This window comes from Amblyomma maculatum, chromosome 6, assembly GCF_055883805.1.
Source record: "Amblyomma maculatum isolate TAMU_Amacu chromosome 6, ASM5588380v1, whole genome shotgun sequence".
Lineage (NCBI taxonomy): Eukaryota > Metazoa > Arthropoda > Arachnida > Ixodida > Ixodidae > Amblyomma > Amblyomma maculatum.
Window position 1 is genome coordinate 35,477,459 of NC_139349.1, and position 24,170 is coordinate 35,501,628.

At 43.5% G+C, this 24,170-nt stretch overlaps 1 protein-coding gene across 8 annotated transcripts in view; it reads left to right on the top strand.

Moving 5' to 3' along the window:
* Rbcn-3B (WD repeat-containing protein Rbcn-3B) overlaps positions 1-24,170 on the top strand; it is a 55,853-nt gene that overhangs the window by 15,229 nt on the left and 16,454 nt on the right. For 5 of the 8 annotated variants that reach the window (XM_084606438.1, XM_084606443.1, XM_084606440.1 and 2 more), the window contains 11 exons: positions 2,560-2,780; positions 6,743-6,938; positions 7,830-8,059; positions 9,184-9,319; positions 10,216-10,320; positions 13,286-13,417; positions 15,300-15,412; positions 16,611-16,757; positions 18,158-18,297; positions 22,732-22,950; positions 23,716-23,977. In XM_084606438.1, coding sequence (XP_084462564.1) covers positions 2,560-2,780; positions 6,743-6,938; positions 7,830-8,059; positions 9,184-9,319; positions 10,216-10,320; positions 13,286-13,417; positions 15,300-15,412; positions 16,611-16,757; positions 18,158-18,297; positions 22,732-22,950; positions 23,716-23,977 — 1,901 coding nt within the window. The remainder of the gene's footprint in view (positions 1-2,559; positions 2,781-6,742; positions 6,939-7,829; positions 8,060-9,183; positions 9,320-10,215; positions 10,321-13,285; positions 13,418-15,299; positions 15,413-16,610; positions 16,758-18,157; positions 18,298-22,731; positions 22,951-23,715; positions 23,978-24,170) is intronic. The other 3 variants (XM_084606444.1, XM_084606445.1, XM_084606446.1) reach the window with 2 other exon arrangements.

Sequence of the window (24,170 nt, forward strand, 5' to 3'; positions counted from 1 at the left end):
GCTGAGACCTGGCATGTATATGCAGCGTGACATTGATAATGTGTGTGTAGCTTGACAACTGAGGAAGCCCCTGTGGTTGTTTCAATGCCCCTCTTGCGGGGGTTGTTTCTTAAATTCTTGGCTTAAGTTTTGAGCACAGGAATAAGACGACGTTATGAAACATTGGTGCTTTTCAAATGTGGTGCCACGATGTACAGCGCTTGAGTGCAGCATGGGCCGTTTATGTTGGCTGCGAGCAGTTAGGTGCAGGCACTGTTTTCTGTCGCATGAAGGGCAAAGTGGTTTGATTTATGGGGTTTTAACGTCCCAAACCAACTCGGGCTATGAGAGCCGCATAAAGGACAGAGTCTCGCTGCCATTCCTTGGCATAGGAGTTCCAAAACTTTTTATCTTCAAGAAACCTTGTGATGCTTTCAGTATGTGCCAAAGAACCCCCCCACAGTTGATTAGCGTTGCTTACTGTTTCATTCACTTTTATAAGCATTTCCCTTTCTTCCTTTCAGCAGTTAGTGATAATCGTATATTTAGCTGTCTTTGTGGGTGGCCCAGCTGTGCATGTGTACCAAAAAGGCACCACTGCCCACACCGTGAAGCTTGCTGACCATAATTAGTGCAATGCCCATGTCTTACTTATGGTTCGACCTCTGACTCTAAGATAAGGACACAGAAAATTACAGTCACAAGACAAAAGGATTCCACAGCATGCATATGCTTGACCAGCTTGGCTGCCGGCAGGGTCATATACCGTAAAATCCGCTATAATATGAGGTATTTTTTCCCGATTTTATTATGTCGGATTTCTGCCTCATATTATATGTGTATCCAAACAAATTTCAGCCTATATTTGTAGTTCCGGCTTTGTTATTATTCAGTGCTATCAGCATCAAGATTACTGCCAGAGGATGTGCTTTCTAGTGCTTCGATGGTTTCAGTTTCACCACACTGACCGCGCGATTCGCACGTGACCAGGAGGAAGTCGATTGTACCTCGCATGATGTAGAGATAGCGAAGGGATCACTCAGCATGTTGCACAGCTCTCACGGCCTCTCCAGCCATGCTGCCCACGTCCTACAGCCGAACCGCAGACGATTCACCAGCATTCCCAAGGAATGCGTCGGTCGCAACTTCGAGGAATGCGGGAAACCAAATGCGTTTAGAAGTACTGAAGAGAAAGATGTCTTTAGCAATTGACTCTTGACAGATGGTTCACCAGGCAACAGCGATCATGAAAACCTTGAATCCGACTATGCTTCCTGAGTGCGTGTGCCCCGCACCTGTGTGCAGTGCTAGGCGTAAAGAGGCGTGAGCACGGTGCATGCTGGGCAGCAACTTGTGCGCTGCAGCCTTCTGTCCGAGCTGTAATCGGTCTACTGGCTTTAGAACAAACTGAGGACCGTATGATTTCCACAATTGCCAGCGTGAATGTGAGCACGCTCTTTTCCTTATGGTGCATGCAATTCTCCGATCAAGAGTGTCAACGCGAAAAGAGAAGCAAACCAGTACCGGCATATGAAGTTTTGTTGCTGTATTCGTCGCCTTGTGTGGAGTGGCGCTGGATGCAAAAGTGCGGAGTGTGTATGTCTCGGGGCAACCGCAAAGTACAGTGCAAATAAATTCTTTTGCTGACCTTTCCTCACTTGCATTATACGCAGATGAAAACCTTTTTTTTTCCTTTTTGCTATCCCAAATTACACCTCGTGCTACACTCGAGTTTTTACGATATGTTGACATGTTTGTTCTTTTCCTGTTGGTATCACATCCACTGTTGCTGAAGTCGTTTCCTTTGGAATAAAACTGGGTTGCTAGCCATGGCTTCTTTCTTATTAGCATTGTCTTCTTGTAGTGATTAGCAAATTGCCCCAAAAGCCGGCAATATATTATTAGATACTGCATAGAGCTGCTGCAGGGGCACTTGGACAGTAGAAACAAGATAGAGTGAGAGGTGGCACGAGACATTCCCTGTCATCCTTTACTCTTTCTTTACTTAAGGCATAAGCCTGTTATCGCTCATGACTCGCCGGCATGTCCGTGCGTGTTCTGTGCATCTGCACCAGCTGTTAGTCATCTTCAAAAGGATTAGGATGGTTTGACTGCCGATAGTTGATCAATCATGATCAATTAGCCATTGTGAATTAGTTAATTAGGTAATGATAATTATATAATTGATCAATGGTGATTAGTTAATTTGTCATTTATAACGAGTGATTAGATATTGATAACAAGTTAATTAGTTATAATTACTTTATTAGTAAATTAGTAAATATTAGTTTATTAGTAAATTTTGATACATCTTAAACACACGCACTGCACATGCGCAGTGTCCTTGTGCACAAACCTCGACCGACGCCTAGCAGCCATCACAACTGTGCACGCGCAGTGACATCGCAATTGCGCAATGACCTTTCACCTCTATGCACTTTAGATCGTCGAAGTGCCCTCGGATTTTATGTGTGTCTGCACTGGCACTAGGTGGACATTTGTTGGACCTTGTTTTCCTTCAACAGTCCTTAGTCAAGGTGCGCCAACTCTTTCTTATTTATTGCTGCCCTGTGCAAACAGACCATCCACAGCACCAGCTGCTGCATGGTCATGCGGGCCGAGTGACGTGCCTCCTCTACCCAAATCATGTGCACTCCCGCTACGAGATTGCACACCTGGTGTCTGGTGGCGTCGACTTCTCGGTCTGCCTGTGGGACCTGTACGCAGGCACCCTGTTGCATCGCTTTTGCGTCCACGCTGGTGAAGTCACACAGCTGCTAGTGCCACCCAGCAACTGCAGCGTGAGTCTCCCTGCTGTGCAGTTTTTCTCTGTTTCATCCGACCGGACTGGAACGAAAGAGGAAGTGGATGTTGGCAAGGCATGTAATTAGGGGGAAAGTTGGCATGTTTGAAATTCGGATGTTTGCGGGTATACAGTCGTGGCAGTTGATGCAGAAGAGGGCTAATGGTCTACTCCCATTTTGCAGTGAACATAGTTGTAATGTGGTGATGATGATAGTTATGATCTTGGTGACCTTGAACTGACTTCGGATTTCCTGGCTGTGGCACCGATTGCATGGCTGTATAACTTAACTGCCAGGTGAATTGTTGCCAGTGCTTGGCACGTGACACTCACCTGTCTGGTTGGTGGAGGAAAAAAAAATTAACAATTCTGTAACTGAAAGAAAAAAAAAATGGGCATGGTTTAACTCTGGTCAAGCTGAAGATTTGTGAGAGTAATGTTTGGTTTAGCTTGGTTTATTGACTTGAACAGAGCCATGGTGTATATTATGTAGTTACCTAATTTGTTTCGATGAATACGCTCTTGTGATCAGTAAAGAAGTGTGTCTTGGTTTCTACTTTGTTGATGGCGTATGTTGTTTCCCATGTAACTCTATGGAATACCTGTCCAAACTTGTGGCCAAATGTGTGGTTGACTTGGATTCTTGCGGGCATAACTCCCAGTGACACCGCTTTTCCACAGCTTGGACGAATGAGGAGTCCTTGTCTTTGTTGATGTCCCCAGTCACGAGAACAGACTCCTTTTCGTTGCACCCAGGGATACCAGTAGAGATCACTTCCAAGGCAGTCTGATCGTTTGCCTGTGGAACGAGTGCAAGAGCGAGCAAACGCGATTGAGCAGCATTCACCTAGTGCATTGATTATATATATACACACCCGCCTCTGCAGAACCGCCGCAGAGCGAGCGCAAGAACGAGTGACCATCATTGCGTTTCTACAGCAACGGCGCTGCCATGGCAACGGCGTGCCAGCTGTGGCTGAGCGGCGCGTGGAGCTAAGGTCACGCTGAAGAACGGTTGTACCTAGTGTAGTATTGCTCTCGCAATAAAAATGGCAAGATTTTTAATGATGGGTGCCAGGTAACAGTAGAGACTATATTTATCTAGAGTGCACAATAATCAATGTGTTGTTATGTATCTTAAATTGTAGACAATTCTCATTGTTTTATCTTCTCATTAGCAATTTTCTTTTCCTCTATTATTTGGTCACGGCGATCATTTGTGCAATCCTTTTTTTTTTTCTTTTAGGCAATCCTACTCTTAGTAAACTGCGAAAAAGATGCTGAAAGGCGTTGTACGTTGGAAAGACATTAGTATTTATGTCTTTCCTCTGCAGTCAAATTCAGATCTTTCGAACTCGAAGAGGACCTCAGCACAATTTGTTACATATATCAGTCATTTGAAGTGTACAAAATTGCAGTGAATACACTTATTTGTAACATGGAAGCAAGAATACAGGGCTGCCTCTCTATTGACATGGTTCTTACAGCGATATGCCACCCGCCAGCATGGTGGTGACAGTGCAGTGCTCACTGCAAGATGCTAGGCCAAATCGGCTTCTCACTGAAGCTGCAGCGAACAGTCCAATGGAACTAGCCATTGCCTATAATAAATACAATCCTGTTGTCAGTGCACTATAAACAGAGTAATCTTTTATTAGAATTAAGGTATGATTTGTTACTACTGCACCTTTGATGGTGAGGCTAGTGAAGCACACCATGCATGGGCCACTGCTAGAATTTGTTGGTTAGGTTGGCTTTACCATACGACAGCAATGTTTGGTGTGGTTCAGTTTATGAGGTTTAACGCCGCAAAGCAACTTGGGCTATGAGAGATGCCATAGTGGAAGGCTCCGGAAATGTCGACCACCTGGGGTTCTTTAATGTGCACTGACATCACACAGCACACGGGCACCTTGCTTTTCGACTCGATCGAAAAAGCGGCTGGGATTTGGTCCCACATTTTTGGGCGCAGTAGTCCAGCGCATAAAGAAGAATACTAAAATTACAATTTTTTATTAAAAAAATAAAAATAAAATGTGTTTTTAAATTTTTGTTGTGAATTGTGCATATATTAAAGAAACTTCTCACCCTATTTGGTTGTTATCTGCAGGGTAGAAAAATTAACATTCAGTTTTCTGCGAGATGGGGTGCACTCACCATCGAAAGTGCCTGTGAACGCCGATTTCAAGATGCAGCTACATAGAGGCCAAGAAACAACGCAAAGTGCATTTCTGAGTTGGTACACCTGCGAGAGTACAGCAGACAACTAAAAAACAAGACCTTGAAGAAAAGGCAAATTTTGGCCCGTGACAACACAGGCCTGGCTGGTAAACCGAAATAGAAGTTTGGATTGATGAAAACACATCACGTAACACAGCACGTAATCTTCGAATGCTGTTTTTCACACCGCTGGGCTTGGCAAGCTGGAGGCAGAATATGGAGCCTAGACCAAGAGGAATGCCCAGCAAGCCGCCATGGAAAGAATGTCACGAGTGCAGACAGGGACACTGGATGGCTGTAAAGCTGAAAAATTGAGGCAACTCAAAACAGTCGCCACAGAGCAGTGTCGTGCTAAAAAGGGTGGCCCAACGTATACACTAGCTCGCTACGATTTATTAATATAGGCCATAAATATGAATAGCATGTTCTGAAATCTTTAAACTGATTTTTCTCGGTTCGCACCTTTTGCAAGATCACAATCACAGAGAAAACTACCATTTCCTATCTCTTTCGCCAAAGGCTGCTTTCAAAGTGGTTCCTGGAGTAAAATTTTCTTAGGAACAAGATAAGGTACTTTTTGGATTCCTAATCATCATCATTCTCTAAGCTAAAAAAAAAAATCAAATATGCGACATGTAATGACAACAGAAAAAATTAAGTTCTTTCTTAAAGTGATCAGATGCTTAGAAAATTGTCATACAGAGCCCATAATTGGCCCTTTTGTGCACAATGAACTACCCAAAAGTTATCTAAGAATAAGTGGTTATACATAGTACATCTTGATTAGTTTTGAAATGATAGTTTTCCTAAGCTGACACTACTCCTCATTGGGACAGCTACAACATTTATTCTATTTGTGCTAAGGGGATGAAACTTGGAACTTAAGAGAAAGGTAAGCCATCCCTGAAAATTTTATCGAAATTTATGCAACAGTTCAAAAGTTGACCCTCTAGCCCCAGCATCCCCTCTTAACCACAGCACCACCACGGTGGAGCTGACAGCAATGTGGCTCGGAAACTGGGCCCTGTAGACTGAAGGCCACCTTCAGTAGATACCACACGTTCACCTCAGCCTGTTATTTCACAGTGCTAGCGTACTTGAGTCATCTCTATGTGAAGAAAGAGTTTGAAGAGTGCCAATAGCAGAAACCCCTTAAAGAAGTGAGGCATGCATGGTTCACTGTATTGAATGGTTGGCAGGGTTGGAATTCGGTATACTGCATGACTTTCCTATATTTTTGCAGAACACATTTTCAAGGGGATAATCTGTCTATTCGATATAGCCAATAATTCAGAATATCTGGATTCGATATATATATGCTCAACTTTATTTTTTCAACAGATTTGCTTGCTGAAGGAGCGGGTTTTATTACCTGAGAAGCCTTCGTACCTGTTTATATTAAAGATGCAGCAACATGCAGACCAAAATGCAAAAATAAACAAGGGACACACAGTACTGTTAAGGTGCTCTGGTTCATCCTGACAGCAATCAAGAAGTATGGAGCACTTGTGTAGGACCTAGTTGACATAGCTTTTCCATCACGCATTAACACTACAAGTTGCTTACTTTTGTTGAGGTTGTGTCTCTGTGCTCTCGGAAAGGAATGGATGCACCTCGGAGGAGCACAGACAGCTGTCACATTATATCCTTACAGTAGAGCTTAAATGTCCCCCTTATATTTTATTGAGAGAGGAGTGGCGTTACTGCACATTTATGCTCTTACTTGCTTTCAAATTGCAGAATCGAGTGGTGCAGAGCATCTGCAGTGTAGCCAGCGACCACTCTGTGGCGTTGGTGAGCCTGAAAGAACGCAAGTGCGTCATGCTGGCCTCCCGGCACCTGTTCCCCGTTGGCGTGGTGAAGTGGCGGCCGTTCGACGACTTCATGGTGGTTGGCTGCTCAGATGGCTCCGTGTACGTCTGGCAGATGGAGACAGGTGAGCTCAGGGAATGCAAAACGGGGGAAATGCAGAATGTTATTCGCTGCTCAAAGTGTAAAATCAAAACAACTTGAAAGGATACTGAAATGGAATGCCAGGTCCAACTAGATGAAAAAATCAATGCCACGTCAAAGCAGCACATATGTCATTTTTACTGAGAAGACAGCTAAGATGAGCTAGAAAGCTTTGTAAACACAAAATAGATGCTGTGATTCCCTTTGCGAATTTCTGTTTAAGTTGAAGTCTTCATCTATCACAATTATCGTATCGCTTCCATGTACTATGCCATTTTTGTGAGCTTGTGTACTGTAAAAATAAAAAAAAAGCTGTGCAATGTTCAACAAATGATGCTGAGATGTGAGGATCTGAAGCACATTCCACCTGCTACCTACATGCTACCCATTCAGCCTCAGTGAAGCCATTCTGCTTAGCAATCTCAGCAACATAAGCCAAGCATAAGGTCTGAAACCATTCTTGCTCTCTTTGTATGGTGTGGTCACTATCAGTTCAGAATGTGAGCAATGGTACCCATTATCATGTCCCCATCTATTGATAGATATTTTAACAAAAGGTCGAGTGTTTTTGTTTTTAGTGACTTTCTTTGATTCACTTAGGGGGTGGTCACATGCACGCACAGACACACGCACGTATGCGTGTGCACAGAGAGAGAGAGTTGCTATACCATCATGCTGATACGCCTTTAGTGAATGGTCCACACTGATTCAAGCCCATTTGCTGGATAAAATTAAGGCTCTATGTAGTGCGTGTGTTGAGAAAATGAAATTGGGGGAATGACATGGTGCTTTACGCAGAATTTTGTTCGCAGGGAGTTTTATTGATCAGAGCTTTCTTTGCTGGCGATGTTACCTTGTCTTTTTGGTTGTACAGGACACCTGGATCGGGTACTTCAAGGCCTCGCAGCGGAAGAGGTTCTCAGTGCATGCGACGAGCACACGGGACACCCGGGTGAGCGCATGACAAACCCTGCGGTGCACCTCTTCCGGGGCCTGCGTCACCGGAATATGGCTGCCATTCGGCATGCTGCCCAGAGAGGTCTCCACCACCTGCAGCAGCACCACCCGCCATCCCATCACCACGGCCACAGTGGCCATCATCAGGTCAGGACCACAGGTGGCGATAGACAACCTGCAACACTGATCACCTTTGAGAAACGCAAGATATAAATTAAGCAAGGAACAGTAGGACATATGCTGGTCGTGTTCCTTGTTTAGTTCACGTCTTCAGTGCTGCACGTTTCTCAGCATAAAATCACAGCCTCTTATCCAGCTTTTCGTTGATCTGCAATGCAGCATAGATGAAAAAAAATGAAGGGAGAACACTTTCTCTTGGTGCAATGACCAGAATGCACAAGTGATCATAAAAGATCACTTGAGAAAGAGGTGGTGATAGAAATGCATATGGCGAAAGTATCTGGTTTTGCAGAAAAACAAACCTCTCGGCGGTCCTTCCTTAAGTGAAAATTGTGGAAAGCAGTTTGTTTATGTTGTTTAAGCTTTGAAGCATCCATATCCTTAGAAATGTTACTGACACCTCAAAGAGTGCAGAAAATGTATGCAGAGACTTAGTTGCCTTTCTGGCTACCAGAACCTGTCTGAGTGGAAATATTTCCAGGTTGTCTAAAAAGCCTGTATGGAAGTGTTGTTTTGTCAAAGCCAAGTTTTTCTTCGTATAAATTCTTGCCTGATATTCCATTTTAAGTATTGGGAAAAAAAAAAAGTGCTGAAAGTGAAATGTTCTGTCATGTCAGCTGCTGAGCGGCTTCCTTTGGGGATTACTTTATAGTGGGTGGTACAGTGCAAAGACACGAAGCACAAAAGAAGAGAAGCACAACAGACGAGGGAGAACTGTGTTTTTCGGGAGCATGTATGCTGCAACTGAAGACGTTCACATTCTCATGCCAACCTGCATGAATATTATTTAGGTGGACTTTAAGGAGTGGGTGCTGTTATAAACCAATCACACTTTATGGGTGTGTGTTCCATGTAGGCATGGCCAAGTTTAGTATGGCCCGCTTGAAATGGACTGCTGTGTATGCTTCACTGGACATGCTCAATCAAACATGCTTCATTAGGCATGCTCCACTGGGCAAGCTCCAGAAGACATGGCAATGGCTGTTTTCATGAAGAGGGTAACTGTGGTCTAACTTATGGTCACACAAATGTGAAAAGTGGGAAAAGTGCCTTTAAGCTCCTCTTTTGAGTCTAGCTCGCTCTTTTTGCAGCATGGCATGGGCCACGAAGTTGGTGACAGTGCTCATGCCAGGTCACGGGCGCATCCACTCATGATTCAAGGGCTGAGGACCAACCCTGTCGACCAGGACAGCCACGTGCTCTTCTTTGACATTGAAGCACTCATCGGTGGGCATCTGTGCAACCCTGAGCTTGCAGACAGCGGATTAGTAGTTCTGACAAGAATGCGTTCACGTTGAATGGCTCGTTTTGCTTCTCTTGCGCTGGCCTGGTTGGCTTTCTTTAGTACAAATGCTTTTACCCATTAGCTTATCATGCATGACATTCAATTCCTGCAGTTCTGCACGGCTGACTTTTCCCATGAGCACAAGTTTGCAATATTTTGTTACGAATTGTTTTGCTTACTTTTTTTGAACATGAATTGTAGGTAGATTGATTAGTTTGACTAAATAGTGGCTTTGTTAGCTCTGAAGTGATGGATATACACTTGGCTTACGAAAGTACAGTAAGGTATGGCTTTTTTATTTTTCTTTTTCTGATGTGTTAGTGTTTTCTGTTCATTATCCCATGCATACTCATTCCTGCATAGAGCTAGAGCTTGTCACATTTCAGCATGCTCTTTCTGAAGATATGAAGGATCTGCACAGCCCAGACTAGATGCATATTGTCTTGACTTTAACTCCAAGCTGAGCAGCATTGGCTGGCAAAGTTAACTACTATGGTTATACTTGAGTCGTCTTTTCATTGTTCAACCTCTCTTATGCAGAAGGCAGGAAATGTAGTCAGCACAAAAGTGTTAGCGCGCAAGGTTCTGCAAGGAACTACAAGTTGCGAAGCATTTGCAGGATACCTTTTCACTGTTTAAGCAGATGCATCGTGAAAGCTTTTCTTTTTTTTTGACTCCCTTTGACTTGCGTCCCTGCTTGCTTGAAAGAGCATTATTGTGGCTAATGTGTCTCACCAGCCAGCCAAACTTAAGTTGCCTGATTCCACTGCATGACCTGACACCCTTTTTCTTCTGTCTCCTGCACCATCTGCTGCTGTGTGCATGTGCTTGCATGAAGGCATCCTGCACACTCTCAGGAGCAAACAACGTAGAGACGCCTCCTTTGCTCGAGTAGCCAAGCTCACCTGTCGAGATATGTCTGAGCTGCTGGCGGAATTCAAAGGTGCGGGCCTTGTCCGGTGGCTTTTGCTTTGTCCATGTCTTTTTCTTGTCTACCGTTCCTGTGGTGTGCATTGTATTTGCACTGTGCGTGCTTTTTTCTTTTTCTTTGTGGAGTCGGGGTTAGGGAGGGGGATAAGTTTTCCGCTTATAATCTTCACAGTGCACAGAAAAGCTTGCTACACGCACGTTGTGAAGCGAGATCTAGGATTTTGCTGTGGCTTTATACTTATCCTCTTGCAGGCACATTTGGCCCCGTGCTTCTTTGGTGGTTGTGAGATTTGCGTAATCTTATAGACAAGCGTCATGTTTGTAAACAAAGATGGCGCTGCGATCGGCAGCGACATGGGGTGTAGGCAAAAGCACAGCGTGCCTACACTGCGCCAAGCGACGCTGCCTTCGAAATTAGTTTGTGCATGTGAATACTCTGAAGCTAAGCTTCGCTTCTGCATAGAAATAGTAGTTTGGTTTATGCCTGGAAAGTACTTCAGCACGTTATCAGCCGATTACTGCTGGAATTACCTGGCAAAGAGCGCTGCATTGACCATGGCCTCAACAGCGCGTGGCTACAGTGCGTATGCAACTGCAGTGAGTGATTGAGTTAAATTAAAACGAGAAAGCGCAATGTACAAGAAAGACTAATAGTCAACATTGCTCAACTCCCAGGCCTATTCCTAGCGCATGCAAGGAAGACGACGATGTGGATGACTGGAAGTGTGTTTTCAAATGCCGACTCTTTTGACTGCGCGCCTTTCTAGCTTCTTCAAGCACTTTCACTTAAGGAACAATATTATCGGCAACTATATATAGTGAACTAGAAATTACATTTCTAGCTCACTTTACTGCCAACTTAAGTCATGGAATTTCATATTTAATAAGAGCCCAATCTTTTAGTAATTGTAACATGTTCGCATAGTGCGCTGCCAACTTGTTTTCGCCTGCTCGATAAAAAAAGACGTTTGACGTCTGTCTCATCTTACAGACATAGCCAAGGTCATTCACAGGTTAATATATACATGAAGGCCTCTGAGGATTAATACTCTCATTTTTTTCTCTTCGCTCTCTAGGAGAGACGCATGAGTGCAGATGCAAATTAATGTTCTCCACGATCACTTGCAGCGAAATTTGCGCGATCTGCTGATGTTTTTGAATATACTTGATATTTGGAAATTTTTTATTCGAATGCGCATCATCTATTATGCTTACTTTACACCCCTCATAGCCGATTCCACTTTGGGACTGCCCGGATCATAAAGATGTTACTATAGAACCGGTGATGAAGAGTCACTCGAAACTCGCGAAAGTAAAAACGAGGAAAAGCTACTTTACAATTAAGTCCACAGGCCTGTTAGATTGGCAATATCGCGCTGGAGGGACCACTCAAGGTAATTGCAGTAACTTTCGTAGCAGCTTTTATGTCTTTTTCTGTGTGAATACATGCTCAGGTAATACTGCAGGTGAATGGAACTAGTGCAGCTTCCCTGCCGGATCATACGCACACGGAATATCGCGTATAAACTTCTTATGACTTGATAGTATATCAAAACGGGCACGAGTTGCAGGCATTTATTGTTATTGCGCTCTTCATCGTGCCACCGAAAAGTAATCATGACAATTAAGGGTTGCAAACGAACTCATCTAGTTGCAATGCAGAAGTGCAACGCACGTTGGCCGCCGCTGCCCTTCGTTCTCATCTTTATCCGACCGCAAGAAACATGTTAAAACAAGTGCCATTTTGTTTTTTGTGCCTCGTGACGCAATCAACCGCACCACAACTTACAGAAGTATAGGGAATTATGCCTGAAAACGCAGTAAGTGCTGCGCATCTAATGCAGACGGTTCGGGCTTTTGCCTACACCACGAAAGTCACTGCTGTCGCTAGCGCCGCCGCATCTTTACTGATGTCACGGGCTGACGCTTGTCTATAGTCTGCATCGCAGAAGTTTCGCCTTTCACAAGTATTGTGAGAGTGTCGTCCTGGCACAGTGGTTGCATAGAGCAGCAGAGCTACCTTGTTCTTGGAAACCATCCTTAAATAAAAGTTAACGCCTTAACATGCCTTGAATATTCCCAACGCTTGGATTGTTGTTTAGACAGCGGCGCATCATGCAGACTACGAGACAGCACTGATTAGCCAGAAGAATTATGAAGGTCGGAAAAAAAAGAAACTATAGCTGTAGAACACCAGATAAGTAATTGCCCTGTTTTTACCTGTGATTTCAAAGACCTCATCATAGCACTCAGGCCTTATCACGGCTTAAATACAAAAAGGCAGAAGGCAGATAATTTAACAGCCTCTTCTATGAACCCACTGCACTGATCTAATGTTCAAAGTATTGGCCTTACAGCACGAGCCATCTTTTGGCCATGGCTGAATTTGGAAAAGCTCACTTTAGGGATTCAATTGTTGGCCATAAGCCAAAACATTTTGCAGTGGCCCACCTCTGATAAGCATTTTTTATAGGCTTAATATTGCTCCCATGAATTGATTGCGATAACCTTACTCTTATGGTCTGCCTATTGGCCATGGGCTGGTTTTGACAAGTAAACTTTCTGATGGAGCAGGTATTGGTTACGTCATCTTTTATAATAATGGTCCAGGACAGGCATGCGCTTTGTGTTTGTATACATGCATTATCTGACAGCAAATGGCCTTTAGTACAAGTAGAAGAGCATTTTGCAAGTAGGGAAAGGTTCTAAACTGGCCCTTTACATGCATTGCTCCTTGCCTTTTGAACCACATTTGTATTTACTAATTCACTCCTAGTGTTGGTCACGCTGGTTGTTTAAGGGTGTCGCTGACAAAGACGCGTAGATCAAAATCATCCCAGTACTTTAGACGTGCAAAGTATGAATGCACAGGAAAGGGCTGTACTGCACTGATTTAGCATCCCGTGATGGGCCTGTTCCAGCACAGTTGCCATGGTGAGGGCTTCTGATGTCCTTGGGGCCCTTTGCATTGCTTTCAGTGCAACTGCTGTCTGAGGAGTACTCGGGAATGTCGCCTGGCACTCTGGAGTCCCAGGGGCTCATCAACCAGTCCGAGTACCAGAAGTACTTGACCTTGTCTTCGTCACCGGAGACTCACAAGAAGCTCTCAGGTGCATAGCAGTAGCTAGTCCCTATGAAATAGTAGAACCCACCGCATTTTAATTCATAGGGAATAGTGCATGTTTGTAGTGTAAGAAGCTTGTACTATTGGGATCTGCGTAAAAGTGGCCTAAGAAAGTTGCCACCTTGTGGATGGGTGAGTGGCTGTGGTGACCGAAAGAAATGGTGGCAGCGAAGGCCGCAATGAACTTGCGCGTAGGGCCTCATATCCAAAGCCTGACAGTAACAGCTGGCAAGTGATACTGTAGTACAGTAGTACAAATACAGCATTACATATTGCGCAAATGTAGAATGATAAGAAATGCCGAAAGAAAAAAAGGGGGTATCAGTTGTTTTTTTGAACTCGCCTAGCCTTGGAGTTGCATGACATTGAATTAGCTTCCAGTCAACTCAGCTTCTGCTGTGCTTGTCAATTTCACCACCAATTAAGGTAGCCTTAGGCCACCACCTTACCTACTCCATTTCAACCCACTTGGAAGAGGGATTGTTGAGGCATGAAGGAGGATCCCAGTTTAAAATTTGACCCGTAAGTTCGTTCACATGTACGACGGCTCTACATCACTAAGGTTGCTGTTGCTCACGTTTGAGGATGTGTAGCGTCATTGTTTTTCTTTTTTTTTTTTTTTTTCATTTCACACCCTGTAGTCCAAACACTTTTTAACAACATACTTATAATTGGTTAGTACGACCAGCATGCAGTCTGTTTATGAATGTCATTCTTAGCTTTGCCCCTTCTTTGCTGTATTTCCAGTGTTTACAAGCACCTTGGCCAGCTCGGATAATTTAAGCCTGTGTTGAGAAAGAAAGGAGGGGTGGGATGCAACTTACTCAGTAATTTTTAAATTGAAGCGTATATATATATTGATGGCAGAAATTAAAGAAACTTTAACTGCAGGTTGATATGAAGGCTTAACTAGATTTACTAGATTTTATATACTTAGACTTGCACACACGTACCATTTGAAACATGATAAATGTCTACACCCATTCTAATGATTAATCACTTTTTCTTAACATTTTGAGGGCAGTTTTGAAATGATACATTCTCCAAGAGTGTAGTATGTGTAGTAGACAAACTGGAGACCTGTGTCTGGCAAAACATATAGACACTTCAGTGTGCGAGTTCTTTGTTTTCTTCCATTTTTAGTGCCCCTTTGCAAGAAATTGCACGTACAGCATCCAGAGTTCTGTTGCTGAAGAAACTGGTGTTCGTTCAACTGATAAAAGTCTCCTTCATTACTTCATGCCTTACTGTTGGCTGTGTCAGTCACAGCAAAGATATCTTCTCTATGTGTGTTTCTTCTCTTTAAACCATAGATTCATGTGGGTGTTTGCTAACAATTTGTTTCATTGACAACATAGTTCTGTTGCTGAAGAAACTGGTGTTCGTTCAACTGATAAAAGTCTCCTTCATTACTTCATGCCTTACTGTTGGCTGTGTCAGTCACAGCAAAGATATCTTCTCTATGTGTGTTTCTTCTCTTTAAACCATAGATTCATGTGGGTGTTTGCTAACAATTTGTTTCATTGACAACATATCTGTGTTTAAACCGGTATTGTGAAGTTTTTTTTGTCTTATTGTGAAGCACATTAGCTGTGCCTAGTATGTTTTGCATGCTCTGAATATCGCTGGCACATTTTAATCTCGATTCAGTCTGCATTTCACTCGAAATGTGATATACACACTGCACCAGTCAAACTGGAGTGAATGTTGCGTTCTGCCAAATGTTTCTTCAGAGCTTGGTTATTTATGTAAACAGTACAGCTTTTTCTCGGTATTGCAGAAACCTGAAATTTCTTTCCAAGGCGTCATCTGAATCGTAGCTTCGCATTAGTCATAAACACAACTAATTCCCTTCTTGTACCATGCAGGCTTTATTGCAAAAGTAAAAGACACTGCAGAAACGGCCGCATCGAGAATTCAAGCCAAGGCAGAAAGCGTCGGCATCAAAACCTCTCAGGCTGATTCCTCAGGGGGCGGCAAGGTATGCAGTTCTTGTCACATTTCCTTTTGGAGTCCAGTCATATCCTCATGGCCAGTTCAACAGTATGTTTTAGAAACCTAATGCATTTTAGATTTTTGTTTCCATTTCACTCGTGCCTAATCTTTAGGTGTGTGCGAATACTGAAATTTTCAAATATGAATTGAATTTGAATATCGGAGTGAAAAACAATTGAAAAATTTTCAAAAATAGCAAACATTGTTTACCTTTATTTTTTAATATTTGCACACCTGTACTAACTTTGTTTTGGCTGCACGCAGAATGTGGAGCCCGTGTATTGTGCTTGGAGTTTGCCAACAGCATCATCTTTAACGGACTTCTTCTCCTACTCATGCTGTGGTTTTCATGGTTGAGTTTATGAGGCACAAAGGGCTCGAACTGTACACCCAACTTTTTGTCACACCACCTTGTTCTCATCATGTACGTAGAGCTAAGGCGTGCAAATCAGTCCTGTGCAAATAAGTAGTTTTCTGGTTTGAAGCAAATTCGAAGAGAATTGAAACATTTTTTTTTTATAATGATTTTAAAAGAAATAGTATTTCAGACAGTTCATGTGTGCAAAAAAATGAGCTGGCACAGTAATCATTGTCAAAATCGTGTATTTTTCCAACACTCAATTCTATTAAATGAGGTGAGGAGGCTTTGTACTGAAGCTTTTTGATTCAAATTGACAGAGCCAACCTACACACGGAGCCAACATAGTTTGAAATTGAATCTGTACCTGACTGTCGTATGAATATTTTAAATTATTGAATATCCTTACAGGCCGATAAGTTTGCAGCCACCACAAATGAAAGCACGGGGCTTAGAAACATGGCATGAAATTTTTTCTTTTTCTTCTGAGCCTATGACTCGTGTCTAGTTTAAGGGTCAGAGTCAGAGCTCTGCATCTATCAATCAAACATGCCATGTGTGTAAATTCCAAAGCAGTGTGTAGTGCAAAAAAGTGCCCTTCACTGCAGCGATGCATTGCCACAGATATTGTAGAGTTACAGAGGAGTGAAAGCGTAATTGAAGGCAATTGTTTTAGAACAAAATTCCTGCTTTCATAAAAGGGATTTACCATGGCTACTGCAGTACCGACCGAAAGTCATTACTGGTCATGTTGACTTGCGAGTTAACCCTCTTGCAACTGTAAATTTAAGTGAGAGTCCCCTTGGTCCTTTCTCTCGCCCCACAGCCGGGCGATGCAAGGAGTGCGACAGGATCAGCAGCGGGTGCCAGGCTGAAGCACCTGAGCCTGGCTGAGACTAACCTGACCATGGAGATAGCCCAACTGTTGCTGTCTCTTCTGCATGCGTGGGGCCTCGACAACGACCTGGACAAGGTAAGGGCTGCCCCCACGTCATGTTTATCAAATACCGATATACATTTACCCACTCTCGCATTTTTCTGATGGCTCAGCAACTTAAAACCGGTTGACTCTCTTGGAGGTAAACATGAAGGGACCGGAAAATTCGTTTCGCGTCCATATTTGAATTTTGAATCCTGGTTCCTTGTGGTGAATTTTCAAGGCCTGGTTCCTCCAAGGCCCCTCCTGTTCCATTCAAGGTGAACCTTCATCTTATCAGAAGTTTGTCTTAAAGGTGCCCCTAAAATAAGATATATGCGAGCATGCTAGGTACATATTGTATACGTTACATCAAAACAATGAATAATAATAGCCTTTCTCGGAGCTGATAATTGCAGATAGAGAATTTATTGCACTATCTATGAAGTGAGCTGTCGGCTGAGGGCATTAAACATCATCAAGTTATGCTGCTCAGAAATGGCATTGGCCAAGTTTTATTGTTTCATTGCCCCTTTTTGTGTTTGTGTTTGTGAGAGAAAAAAGGATAGGGGGGGGGGGGTGCGTTTTTTTTTTACTTTTATTTTTACTTTTCATCCTCCTTCAAATGCGTCACGGATGCCTGGCTGGGTAGCTATGCATCTCTCTTTACCTCATTCCTTCTGTAGCATAACCTTTACCAGTACCTATAGCAAGCACACCTCTTGTCTTTCCTGATATCTGACCATCTTTGCACTATGAGCACTGTTGCATAGGGTTGCCATGGTTCATGGTCACTTAGAAGGTTTATTAACCAAAGGACATGCGGAACAGTTCGACTTAAGCAGATATTTTTATATCAAGTCCTGTGGGAAGTGACCAAATGGTCTCGCATTGTTCATCTTACCCGAGATTTCACCTCAGTTGAGTTATCTTAACAGGAGTCTACTGTTCTCTGGGTATATAGCATTTGCGGTTTAGCTGAACTCACACCACACTTTTATTGTTTTGAATATATGTGAAAACAGTGACTTTTCTTGCTCATTTACGCTTGTGGTCGACTATTGTGGCTTTCCAAAATGATGATTGCCAGTCCGATTCACCATTCACAGTGTTCACACACTACATGCTTGTAAGATTTCTTGATAACACATAGCAAAAGCACTCACACGTTTAATAGTGCTAGGTGCACCTGATTGGCCTGATCACACACACTGACAACTGATTGATATCTTTTTTGAGCTGCAGCTTATTTCAGAGCACAGCTCTTCCACTGAGCATATGCTCCCACAGTATTCTAGCAGTGACTGTTTTCATCCTAAGCGATTTTCACCTGTTATGGTCTAAAAGCTTTTCTTCTGTATAGAAATGAAAAAAAAAAAGTTGCCAGAGGCCATGAAAGTACTTTTTAGAGCGGCAGCTTGTAGAGTGCTGAGTCTCTGCACTTCGCAATATTTCAGGTGTGCGAAGGGAAGCTAGGCCTGCTGTGTCCCATGCGGCCCATCTGCTTTGGCCTGCTGTCCCGGGGTAGCCACATGAGCCTGCTGCTGCCCACCCACACATACCGCATGCTACCCTCCCAAGAGGCAGCAGCACTCAGGTAGAGACTAGTTATGCTGCTAGCGACTCGTCGGTTCAAGCAGTGACAGTCTAAACGAATTCTAAAACTCCGCAGACCTTTTTTTGTTGTTCCTGTTTTCTGTGTCCTTGTTCGCACGTTTGCGTCTTTTATTGCAGCAGACTGATGTAGAAGAACCGAAAAGTGAGCAAGTTGGTTCATCATTGAATGACGAAAAAACAGCAGTGTCTTTAGTCTCAGCGCTGTTTTCTCTACAAGCTCGTTTCGATTTCCGTTATGGCTCTGAAACAACTTACATCAAACATTCAACCATTCCCCTGATGTGCGTTAAACCAGCTGAGCACCGTCGATACGAAGCTTACATAGCAGCATACTTACAGGGCTATTGAGGTCGTTTTCGGCATTTGTGCTGCCATCTCTCATGTCGGAGCAGAGTAGCACATGACACCAGATATCACGCCGCACACGCCGCACCAACTCAGGACTTCGACAGCCCCTGCTCGACAACAGAGTGAGCAAGCGCGCTTGGCAGCCTTGGATGCACGCAGTTCCTGGCCATAAAAGAAAGGAGCGGTGCTTAGATTTGCACGAAAACGTTTTTCAAAATTATTTTTTCGAAAATAGGGGCGGTGCTTAGAATATGGGGCTGGTCAGATTCCCAGAAATACGGTACCTCTTGCGTGCATCCACATGCTGCAGTACACTGCAACTGCATGCTGGTCACACGCAGTTTCACCACACTGCGCACTTCATTGCAAGATTTCACCATATTGGCTGTGCAGTGAGACATCCTTAAAACGCAACGGGGGTGTTTTTTGAAGAGGCGTCACTGTTACGGTGGTGCACTGCAAAAAGGACAGTAGAGGCTTTTACGATTTTTGGAGCACTTCTTCAACGTTCTTGATAGTGTACGCAAACCAAAACACCCCGCCGGGGTAACGCAGTGGTTACGGCGCTCGACTACTGTTCCCATGGATGCAGGATCGAATCCCGGCCTCGGCGGCCGCTTTTTAATGGAGACGAAAAGCAAGCATCTGTGTGCTGTGCGATGTCAGTGCAGATAAAAGAACCCCATGTGGTCGAAATTTCCAGAGTCCTTCACTACGGCTTCTCTTGTAGCCTGAATCGCTTTGGGATGTTAAACCCCACAAACCAAACTAAACCAAACCAAGCAAACCAAAACACCTGACAAAAAAATAAAAGGAGAAAAACAAAAATGTCATTCTCACTTGGGTTTCATCTTGGTTGCAGACGACCATCGTGCAAGTGTTCGTCAGATAAAATAATGCTTATGCCAACGGTTCTTGAAAGTCCAACTTTCAGTTAATTTGAGCTTTCCTCTGGTCTCTTGTAGGTCGAATAAATGTGAATTTACTGTATTCCCTTGCCAAATAGCGGTATTATCGAGCTGATCGGTTTAATTTATTACAGTGTACAAGTATGGTAGACTCTGTTTAAGACAAAGTGAAAGGGACCATGAAATTTTGTTCCTTAATAGAAATGCCCCCTGAAAACGATGAGTGAGCATGCTGGGTTTGTCAAGTACCTAGTACTTCAGAATCATAATTGAAATTGCATGTACCTGGCAGTGAGAAGGTAGTTTAAAACGAAGCAGATACTACAAACAAACCTCGATATAGCAAACGGAGATGTTATGAATAGTTGTCTCTCACGCCCTGCCTAACTATTTCTAATCATCATTAGCCGTACTATACCCACTGTAGGACAAAGGCCTTTCTCATACTCCTCGAATTATTACAGTCCTATGCTGGCTGCATTCACTTCAACCCTGCAAACTTCTTAACCTAGTCCTCTCCCCTAATCTTCTGCTGTCTCCTGCCAGACTTTCCTTTCCTTGAAATCCAATTCGTTACCCTTAGCGATCATCGGTTACCCTCTCTTTGTACTACACGCCCTGCCCATGCCCATTTCTTCTTCTTGATCCACTAGAATGTCATTAACTCGAGTTACTTCTCTGACCTACTCTGCACACTTCCTATCGCTTAAGTTTTACCTGCCATTTTTCGTCCCATACCTTTCTGTTTTGTTCTCAACTTAAGTAGAACCCTTTTCGTTAGCCTCCACGCTTCAGCACCATAGGGGAATACCGGTAGGATGCAACTGCTATATACTTTCCTCTTGAGCGATACCGGTAAGCTGCTGGTCATAATCTACGAGTACTTGCAAAATGCACTCCATTCCAGTCTTATTCTCCTAGTTATTTCCCTTTCATGTCCGGATCTGCGGCTAATACCTGTCCCAAGTAGACATATTCACCTACCTCTTCCAGTGCATCGCTGCCTATTGTAAACTGCTGTTCCTTTCCTAGGCTGTTGAACCCCTTAGTCTTCTGCATATTTATTTTTGTGCCTACCTTTCTGTTTTGGGTGTCTAGGTCTTTGCAGTTTGTCCCCCGAGTTACTTAGCAAAGCAATATCATCAGCGAATCGAACTGCAGATTACTGTGGTACGTATTCTCCATCAACCCTTGTCCCTAACTGCTCGCATTCCAACTTTTTGAATACTTTCTCTAAGCAAACTGTAAATAGTACTAGGAAAATTGTCTCCTTACCTAACACCCTTTCTTATGGGGATTTTATTACTTCCTTTATAGAGGACTATGATTTCTGTGCAGCCACTGTAGATATCTTCCAGTACCTTCACATATGGCTCATCTAATGTCTGCATGGCCACCAAACTTTTGACTTAATCAAATGCTTTTTTGTAATCTATGAAAGCAATGTATAGATAGCATTGGTCATAGTCGAAAATTTTCTATCACCTGGTTGATAATGTGGATATGACCTGTTGTTAAATATCCTTTACAAAAGCCTGCCCTGATCTTTTGGGGGATTGAAGTCTAAGGTTTTTCTAGATACTATTAACAATGACCATAGTAAATACCTTGTTTGCAATGGATGGTAGACTGATCGGTCTATTTTCTCAGGTCCTTGGCATCCCCATTCTTATGGATTAATATAATGTTAGCATTCTTCCAAGATTTCGTTGCTTTCGAGGTTAATAGGCGTTGCATACACAGGGCAACCAGTTTTTCTAGAATGATCTCTCCACATTCCTTCAACAAACCTGCAGTTATCTGATCTTCCACCTCTGCTTTCCCTTTCTTCATTGCTTCTAATGCTTTCGTTACTTCATACTTAATTACCGGCAGAATGTGTAATTGCTATGCACTACCGCTATTCTCATTATCACCGTTTTCTTTAGCTACCGTCAAGGCCAGTATAGAACTCTTCAGCTACATTGACCATCCTATGCATTTTAGTAATGACATTGCCTTGTCTATGCCTCGTTACCTCTTGACCGCTTTCAGGCTACAGCCCTTCCTTAGGGCATGTTAAACTTTACTCACGAAATGGTTTTTATGGCAGTTACTTTACACTTGTTGATCAGCTTTGATAGCTTACCCAGTTCCGTTCTATTTATTGGGTCGGGGGCATTCATGCTTTGGCGTTTCTTAATCAGATAGGAAGAGTATTCCCCCCCCCAACTACCTAACCTTTGCTGCGAGTCTTTGTTCAGCTATTTAAAGAACTTGTAAGTATGTGCCTGTCTTGTGCACATATTTGACCAATGACAGCAATGGCATGGTATTGGCTGCAAATATATCCCGTTAATTGGTACCAAATTGCCATTTTTTGAGACTGAACAAAGCATATGGAAAGATAAGGGAACGAGATAGAAATTTTGACTACAAGAACTAAGTTACATTTTGATGCGTTAATTGGCCTGGACATGTTATCACTGTATTCAGAATTCGCTTGACCAAATATAATTTAGGCCTAATTAAAAAATTCCTGCTTTCTTGTATGATGCGTCACTTAAATAGCAGCGCTTTCACAACTGGTGCCAGTTAAAGGGAGGCATTCATGAATTTGCAGATTATCTAAATATTACATGTCAGCTTTGGTATTTGGCCATGAAGCACCCTTCAGAAGCACTAAGCAAAGCACCGTCTCTAGTTGAATGACCACACAAAGCTGTTGCTACTTGTTATTTGGTAATATTTTTGAGGCAAAACTACCGTGTCGTTAAAGCTAACCAAACTCATTGTTTGCTTTCAGCACCTCTAATAACATGTTCCAGTTGAGAATATATAAGGTGTTTCGTGGAAATTAGGAACTATAACGCAGTAGATTACAGTGACTGGTCATGAAATAACGTTGAGAAGTAGGATGTTGCCAGACACCGAGCACCTTAACAGTGACGACTGAAACTGAAACTGCATTTTCTGTGCCACCTGTGCACATGTTAATTTTCAACATAGCTTTGCTATGTGTTCCATTTGGTTTGAGTGTACAAAATGAGCCTTGGCATAGGGGAAGCTTAGGTGAAGGCTGCATTTCTTGTGGCTACAATGGCACTGGTGTTATTGATGTTTATGTCGCAGATGTCTTAATCTTTTTGTCTGGCATCTCATTGTCGACTTTGATGCAGCAACAAGGGTGAGTCCCGCAAGGTGATAATTCCAGTACCCAAGGAACAGATTGAGGAAGAGGAACGAGCGCGGCGCTTCTCATCTCGCGGTCACTGGGAGCTTTCGACAGCTGTCACCACTAACCACCTGCTGTCGGTGATTGCTCTGGCTAACACGCTCATGTCCATGAACAGTGCCACCTTTGTGCCAGAGCAGGAGAAGCGTCGGAAGCTGCACAGGCAAGTGCTACTGTCATGCAACTTTACTAGTCAAAACCTTGTCAGCACAAGTTTTGCAACCTGTTCTAATTTTTAGTTCTAGCTTTGAAAAGTCTCTTCCTCACAACTCGTACAGTGAACTGCTGCAAACATCTCTTGCTTTTGGCTAAAGGCAAACAAGAAGAAAGTTCTGCTGAGCTGGAGTGCTGGGCGAAATCGTTTAAAATTTATAAAATGCCGATGTGTAAAATGCCTTGCATAAAACGGTCCTAATGGTGGCAGAACGGTTATGTCAGGTCTGCCAAAACTTACAGAGCATTGATATTTATATTATAAACTTCAAGAAATGCCTGGTTTGTCATGTGTATGCAGTGAAGGTTGCCAAGAGCAAACAGTTTGCTTGTAGCAAGTACCTACTCAGTGTAATAGAAAGGCGGCTTTATTATCACACGTTTGGTTTAAAGTACTACCGCCTCCCTCGCACACGTTCACATAAACACTTGCAGATAAGTACATAAGTACAGATACGTGCACGCATGCTTTCTTCTCAGCTTCTTCTACCCTGTGGTAATCGTGATGGTAATGGTTTGTTTGAGAAAGAAAAATGTTACAGACTGCAAAAATCACCACATTCAGTCGGGCATGTGCATGTGGCTAGTGAAAATAGGGGGCCGCAGTAGAGCGATAGACAGTAAGTGTAGACGGAAAGGTAAGGGTGGGGCCTTATTTGTGTCATGCGGAGTATGAGAGCACGCCCCGCAATTGGAGGTGTGTTTTTCTCCACAGGCGGCTGAGCCGTGCCGACAGCCGTGCCTTCATGATGGCCTCCTCTGAGTCTGGAGGTGGAGGCACGGGGGGTCTGGACAGCAGCGGGGCCCTGGCCGTGATCCAGGAGGTTCTGTCGCAGCAGCAGGCTCACGTCAAGCAGGGATGGAGCTTGCTGGCTGCGCTGCACTGCGTCCTGCTGCCAGACCTGGTCCGCACGCCCGACTTCAAGCGGCCTCAGGTGGAGATGCTCGCACGCCGCTGGCAGGACCGCTGCCTGGAGGTTGGTCATTGCTGCCTGCCCCATTTTATTTTGTTTTCCATGGTGCACCTGCGCCATTTTCTTCCTTTTTTTCAGTGGTGCGTGGAAATTTTTGAAACTTAGAATATTATATGAATATTATTTATTATTCATTCTGTTCCTTTATATATTTTGGGTAGCTCTTCGCTTAATGTGGTAGCTTATGACTGTATGC